Below are 7466 nucleotides of genomic sequence, written 5' to 3' on the forward strand. Positions count from 1 at the left end.
CCTCCAACGTGCTTCCCTCCTCAAGCTAGTTCGGCTGTTAGTCCCCTCTACTCTACACCACCAAAGGTAAGATCTTTATCTCTCTCTCTCTCTCTCTATATATATATCCCTATTTTGTTATCGTTCAACAACGGTATGTTGAGCACCATGTCGTGAAATTGTCGACGAGTATGCCATGGAGGGCACCTCACGGCTATGGAAGAGAGAGAGGTGATGATATGGTGTATGGGACGGTGATGCACTCGGTTTATCAAGGTTCGAGATCCATGACGGTGGGGATCTCTACTCTTGCTATAATTCACTATATGGCAACAAATGTGTAGAGTTATAATGATGTGCTTGTCCGTTCTCTAAGGCTACCCGAGGGTTTGCTCATATACTGCGTTGAGCCTAGGGTTTACAGAAAGTCCACATTGAATACATCACATAGTCCCAAGTTGACGAACATGCCAAGTCGTGTACTCCAAGTATCTGTCTTGGACGCGTTAACTAGAATTGTCTTGAACACCTTAAGCGGACTCCATCTTAGGATTCTAGTCGGCTTGGCCTCCAACTTGATCCTTGGTGGATGGGCCTCCTGGTGGGCTTTACTGACACTCCTTATGTGGGCCCACCTATTCTACCAATATAAGGCCACATCATACATATACCTATTTCGTGTATCCTCAATAGTATCTCCAGGAATGCTATGAAATCCTTGGCAGTCTTGGCCATGCACTTGAGGTGAATCCGCCTTAGTTGAATTGATACATGCTGCAATGATATCTCGAAGGGTTCCTGAAATAAATATAAATAAAACTAAAATGGGTTGCTCTGATGGTATTCGATCAACAAGAAGAGGACGGCCCGTGCAAGGAGAAAGGTTTGTGGCTTGCTTGCAAACTCTTTGAGTCCGATCTGCAAGATTCAGAAAAGGAGGAATTCATTCACCCTTAGGTGGAAAGCTCTTGGTGGGTGGTAAGCGATGAGCCTCGTCCTAAACCTCAAGACGGAGAAAGTGTATTGACCAAGCCATATCTAGAACGTGGCTTTTACTTTCCGCCTTCAAAATTCTTCTCTGCCACCTTAAACCATTATGGTTTGCAACTCCACTACCTACCGCCTAACAACATCCTTGTGCTAAGGAGTTTGTGGCTCTTTCCGAAGGCTATCTTGGCATTGAGCCTGACCTTTTGAATTATTTTTACCAAATAAGAAGCAACAAGGGTTTTACGAGAGGTAAAATTTCCGAGCACCGGGGAAAGTCCTGCGGCGACGGTGGTGACCAACAATGGTGCGAAAGAGGAAGCTTCCAGGGGCAGACCAAATCCATGTCGTCCAGACCACGATATAGAAGAAGGTACAACCACGAGGACAAGCGCATCATCGACCTCCAATTGCGCCAACGGCTCCGGCCACCGGTATGGACGGGTACGCCTCCAACATATTAATTCCAACGGCGGGGAGGTAAAACTTCTCCCCCTTTTTTCCTAAATTATCGTGAATTGGTTACATTTCTTATTTCTTCGGTAATTAATTGCGTAGCTTCAAGTTGCATATGTTTCATGCTTCGTATGTGAACATGTTAGCGGAGAATGAGGTGAACGCTGGTATCGAACCACTTGACGATTACGATGTCGGTATAGATGTTGGAGAGAGTGTGGTAGAGGGGGTCGAGGGAATGATGAGGTGGAACCGGAGTTGGAGGAGATTGGAGAGCCGAAAGGGGAGGTAATTAGAAGTGCAAACTACACGGAGTTGGAGGACCTCCATTTGATCATCGAAAACTTTGTCTGGTCGTGAAACTGTTGTTTTATTTCCCATTGTGTTGCACAATATTTGCAAAAATTCAAACTTATCTTATTTGAGTTATATGTCACAAATCCCAATGTACATCGCCTGAAAAACACCTAATATTAGAGATACCGATCTGAGATATCTAGATACGGTTTATCCGAAATGTGGTTGAGTTGCTCTAAACCCATAGGTGGAACCAACCGTCACTAAGCCCGAGGGCACCCAAGCATCCGGCCGACGGCGCAACCTATTTTAGTAAAAAAGATTGATAAATTTTTTGATAAAATTTGACCGGGTTTACAATACGTCCATGAAAATTTTAGATCCGCCACTGTCTAAACCTACTAAAACCCACTAGATTGCACCCGACCCGCTGAAGTGCCACGCACCCCGCGGCCGGACCACACAGTGACGGCGTGAGGCAGAATTGGCGGGAACGACAAAGTAGGCCGAAGGCTATAAAATTCGGAGAAGAGTGGTGACTTGGCAGTTCAGCTTCCTCTTCTCCTCCAAATCCAGCAATGGACCCGTCGACCGGCTCGAGGGGCCCCGCCGGCTTCGCGACGCAGGCCAACGCCCTCCTCCGCAAGAACCTCTGCTTCCAGGTCGCCCGTCGTGCTCTGCTCCTCTGATACCGTTCTTGGAGATACGAATTAACTTATTGACGATCTGACTTGGTTACCTTGTTTCCTGTGCTGTGCTGGGGTGCTGCAGAAGAGGAACCTGAAGACGAACGTGTGCATCACCCTCTTCCCGATCCTCCTATGCGTGCTGCTGGTCGCGCTGCAGGGCGCCATCGACCGCGAGATCGACAAGCCCAAGTACCGCTGCGGCTGCGCCTGCGTCGACACGGCCGCGGACGGGAGCTGCAGGAAGACGGAGTGCGGCATCCAGTACTCCACGCTGGACCAGGTCGCCACCTGCCCGATCACCAGCCCACCGCGGTGGCCGTCCCTGGTGCAGGTGCCGGAGCCTGAGTTCCGGGCCGTCAGGACAGCCTCCCAGCAGTTCGATGGTTTGCCTGAACCCACATGCCGGGACAACAGCTCTTGCCCCGCCGCGTTCCTCATCACCGGAAGCAACCGCTCGTTCGCCGAAAGTATGCTATCCGTCATGGTACACACTAGCATATAGTATACTCATTTGTCCTTCGTAATTCAGGTTCCATGCTTTTCGATGGCAGGTCTTTCGGCTCAACTGTTCCCTGCTCTGTCTTCCTCTTTGAATCTCACCGACTATCTAGGTGCACTCTCCAAGATTGTTCCCGTGAGTCTCTTCGTGGCCTAATTGCGCACCTAGACTATACAGTTGTGGTATGATGTCTTTTTTGATAAATATCTCAAGCTATTTTGCTGGATCTCTTTGTCTCAGGGCTCCGACACACCGACATCGTATAGGCAGCTTTTAGAGCCAGCGTTTACTCCAGGGAATACTTTGTATGTTGTCCAAAATCAGTGCCGGTCCAACTTATCGCAAACGATTCCAGTCAACGCTGGGCCGATACCCCTTCAACTCAGTAAGTAGCGTTTTCCTTTGTTTAAAATCCTCGTTTTTCAATCAAGACATACTGCATACAAGGAAAGAAATACATTTATCGCAAACGAAGCAAGCAGACATCCATGAATTACTACTTCGTGATCTCAACAAAGAAAATGATTACTACTCATGGGGTCATGCTTGTATTCTTTAACTGCGTTGAGAGTAGCACTTGAGGGCATTTATAACATCGGACCTGATAAAGTGGTAATATTAGAGTATTTTTCGTCTTTATTGATATTTAGATTTAGCTTTCATGTTTTTCTGTTGTATGCATCTGCTAACGTTTGTAAAAGAACCAACAGACCACCTGACCAGGTCTCCCTGAATATCATAAAGTGCTCTAAGCTCATATAGCTGGGTGCATAGGCGGCTGGAATTTAAACTATTGCTTTAAAATACCATGGTGTAAATTAAGACATGCTAGCAAGTAATTTTCCTTTTGTTACTGAATTCTTTGACACTTCCATGTTTGGATATCGAAGGGCCTGCTAATGATTCAATTTCCGATGCTCCGTTAAAACTTCCAGATGTGGACTGCATTCAAGGTTTGTCGTTGTGGCGTGAAAGCGCATCAGTTGTCAATGATGAACTATTCAAGGGTTATAGACAACAAAGGGCAGGTGTAGACAAGTCGAATGAATTTTCTGCAGGTACCTACTGATCTAGTTCAATGAAGTGTTAGTACTTATCCTTTTTATGCTCTGTATAAAATGGGTTTCTTCACAGGTTACGACTTCTTGAACACGAATAGGAATAGTCTTGACATCAGTATTTGGTTCAACTCTACCTACAACAATGATACTGCATATACTGCAATTGCATTAGTACGAGTGCCACGCTTGGTTAACATGGTATGTGCTTTGAACTACTGCGCAACTTCATGTTAGGTGATTTTCATTTGTATTTCAACTATTATTACAAGTTGTACTATTTTTCATTTAGGCTTCCAATGCATACATCAAATTTCTCAGAGGAAGTGGAGTGGAAATGCTGCTTGAATTTGTTAAAGATATGCCCAAAGTTGGAACAAGATCAAAATTTGACTTGTCTTCTCTTCTTGGTGCACTATTCTTCACATGGATCGTTGAATTACTCTTTCCAGTGAGTATGAGGCACAACTTTTGTAAGTAAGTTCACAAAAATGGATGAAATTATGATTTGGTACAATTCTTTTTGCAGGTTATACTATCGTATCTTGTGTACGAGAAGCAACAGAAGCTGAAAATTATGATGAAGATGCATGGTTTGAAGGATGGCCCGTACTGGATCATAACTTATTCGTACTTCTTTGCTCTATCAGCTGTCTATATGATTGTATTCATCATTTTTGGCTCATTGATAGGTAATTATTTCGAAATATCATCAAGAAGGTGCATGTTTTTATCGTTAATTTACTCTACTGAAAATGGTTTTATCCTGTACAGGTCTGCGTTTCTTTACAGAAAATGACTACAGCATTCAGATTGTTTTCTTCTTCATCTACATAAATTTGCAGATTGCACTCGCTTTTTTTACTGCGTCCTTCTTTTCTTCTGTAAAAATAGCCACAGGTTTGTGCTAAAAAATTAATATCTAATGTAAAAAAGAAGTGGTTATAATATTCTGTGATTAACTAACCTCAAACTATGCTGCTGCAGTGGTTGGTTACATCTATGTATTTGGTTCTGGTTTACTAGGGGAATTTCTTCTGCGTTTTTTTGTTGAAGATAAAGGTTTCCCTAGTAAGTTTCTTTCTTATTTATGCTTGAAAACTCTCTTTACATCATAAGCATGACAAGCTTTTTTCCATACAAAGAGGGTTGGATAGTAGTTATGGAGATCATCCCTGGATTTTCACTTTATCGAGGGTTATACGAGTTTGGTTCTTATGCATTCTCTGGAACTACAATGGGAACCAACGGTATGAAGTGGGCTAATTTGAGTGACTCGGAGAATGGAATGCGTGCTGTATTGATTATCATGGTTGTAGAATGGGCAATACTTCTCCCATTGGCATTTTATTTGGGTCAAGTTTCATCATTGGGTTTTGGACTCCGGAAAAGGTTGTTAAGCTTGCTGAAATGCTTTAAAAAACGAGCTGTATCATTCCGGAGGCATAGCTTTGGGCGAATAGGATCTAAAATAATACTTGAAATGGAGAACCCCGATGCTACACAAGAAGTAGGTCAATCCCTTGCATGTTTCTCAAACATACCTATTCATTTTTATATGGGGAGGCTCTGCAATATATGCATTCTATTGATAATTCATTTCTTGTTATGCTCAGAGAGAGGTGGTTGAGCAGCTTCTGCTGCAACCCACTGCAAACCATGCTATTATATGTGATAACATTAAGAAGGTTTACCATGGAAAAGATGGAAACCCTGACAAGCTTGCAGTTCGTGGGTTATCTCTTGCCCTCCCAAAAGGCCAATGTTTCGGAATGCTTGGGCCGAATGGGGCTGGGAAAACATCCTTCATCAGTATGGTACAGGAAAAATGTTTATTTTCTGAGAAAGGTAGCCAATATATTATGTCGTTCCTGATATATTTCCCATTTTTCCTCCACAGATGATTGGGCTCATTCCACCTACATCTGGCACTGCTTATGTACATGGAATGGATATACGGACTGATATGAATGATATCTACACAACTATGGGTGTTTGCCCTCAACACGAGTAAGACCTTTATCCAAATCAATCTAACAGAATATTTTGTGTACCTCTCAAGGCACACTAGGTTGCACACGATGTAATGCCTTTTTGAATATAGCTTACTTTGGGAGACATTGACCGGAAGAGAGCATCTGTTGTTTTATGGAAGACTGAAGAATCTTAAAGGCGCTGAGTTACTGAAGGTACAGTTCTGCAATGTTTGTATGTCTGCACCAGTTTATGTTATTATTCATCTCATTCCAAAATACAGTGCTGTATGTTTATGGTTCTGTCATGCAGTAACAGTTCACATCATAACATGCATGAATTCATCAATATTTGAACTGTAAACATATATGTTGTGCTGTCAGGCAACTGATGACTCTCTTAAGAGTGTTAACCTATTCCGTGGCGGTGTTGGCGATAAGCAAGTGGGGAAGTACAGTGGGGGCATGAAACGGAGGCTTAGTGTTGCGATCTCCTTAATTGGGGACCCCAAAGTACTAATCTTGTTCCTGTTATGTTCTCAGCTGCATAACATATAATGGAGCCTGCAACTGAAAATTGCATATATATATTTTTTAGGTTGTTTTCATGGATGAGCCAAGCACTGGACTAGATCCAGCATCAAGAAATAACCTGTGGAGTGTTGTGAAGGAAGCAAAGAAGAACCGTGCCATTATTCTTACAAGTATTTAACTTTCCTAACAATCTGTCTTTATTGCTTCGATAGTTCCATTTTGATTCATCGTGTATTTTTTTGACAGCACATTCAATGGAAGAGGCAGAGGTACTATGTGATAGGCTCGGTATTTTTGTTGATGGTGGTTTCCAATGCATTGGAGACGCAAAAGAGGTAACTTACCTATTTACCTCTATGAAGCACATAACTACACTTTGTGTAGCTGTCATACTTTACTAACACTTACAATAATTTCCGCTGCAATGTTCTACAGCTGAAAGGAAGATATGGGGGAACTTACGTGTTCACAATGACAACATCTTCGGAACATGAACAGGAGGTTGAACAGCTTGTCCGGCGTTTGTCGCCAAGTGCAAACAGGATATATCACATATCTGGAACACAGAAATTTGAGCTACCAAAGCAGGAGGTGAAGATAGCCGACGTTTTCCATGAAGTTGAGCATGCAAAATCCCGTTTTAGCATACACGCTTGGGGCCTCGCTGACACCACCTTGGAGGATGTCTTCATCAAGGTTGCTAAGGGAGCACAAGCATTCAATGAGAACGTGTAACTAGTATATCCGATTCGTAGGTGGCTATTCTTTTCCTTTGTGAAGAAATGTATGATGCCTGTTTGAACGTTGTTATCTTTTCGCTTAGTATGGCAGTTGAGGTGTAAATTTAGTATTGTAAAGCTATATATAACTCAAATTCACTTGTAAATTTGGCAAATACAATGTATCGTGTTCATCTGTCGTAATTTAGAAACACGAAACACTTTTCGACCCTAACTTTATGACCGTTTATTTTTTGCGGATTAACTTTATATAA

The 7466-nt window shown here is 42.8% G+C and overlaps 1 protein-coding gene across 1 annotated transcript; it reads left to right on the plus strand.

The window, feature by feature from the left end:
• Positions 1 to 2297: 2297 nt before the first annotated feature.
• LOC124684242 (ABC transporter A family member 7-like) lies at positions 2298 to 7216 on the plus strand. Its single transcript, XM_047218601.1, has 18 exons — positions 2298 to 2381; positions 2491 to 2875; positions 2960 to 3042; positions 3148 to 3292; positions 3843 to 3965; positions 4042 to 4166; positions 4258 to 4416; positions 4495 to 4657; positions 4740 to 4865; positions 4953 to 5036; positions 5111 to 5475; positions 5582 to 5782; positions 5866 to 5975; positions 6070 to 6154; positions 6323 to 6451; positions 6537 to 6642; positions 6719 to 6807; positions 6908 to 7216. Exons 1-18 carry the CDS (start codon positions 2298 to 2300, stop codon positions 7205 to 7207), a joined length of 2862 nt encoding a protein of 953 aa, XP_047074557.1. The 3' UTR covers positions 7208 to 7216.
• The last annotated feature ends 250 nt before the right edge of the window (positions 7217 to 7466 follow it).

Source organism: Lolium rigidum, chromosome 1 (genome assembly GCF_022539505.1).
Source record: "Lolium rigidum isolate FL_2022 chromosome 1, APGP_CSIRO_Lrig_0.1, whole genome shotgun sequence".
Classification (NCBI taxonomy): Eukaryota; Viridiplantae; Streptophyta; class Magnoliopsida; order Poales; family Poaceae; genus Lolium; species Lolium rigidum.

Excerpts from the sequence above, each read along its gene's own strand:
- LOC124684242 (XM_047218601.1), top strand. The coding sequence starts at position 2,298 with ATGGACCCGTCGACCGGCTCGAGGGGCCCCGCCGGCTTCGCGACGCAG. Across the intron at positions 4,417-4,494 it reads TCGTTGAATTACTCTTTCCA|GTTATACTATCGTATCTTGT; the intron begins GTGAGTATGAGG and ends TTCTTTTTGCAG. Across the intron at positions 6,808-6,907 it reads GCATTGGAGACGCAAAAGAG|CTGAAAGGAAGATATGGGGG; the intron begins GTAACTTACCTA and ends AATGTTCTACAG.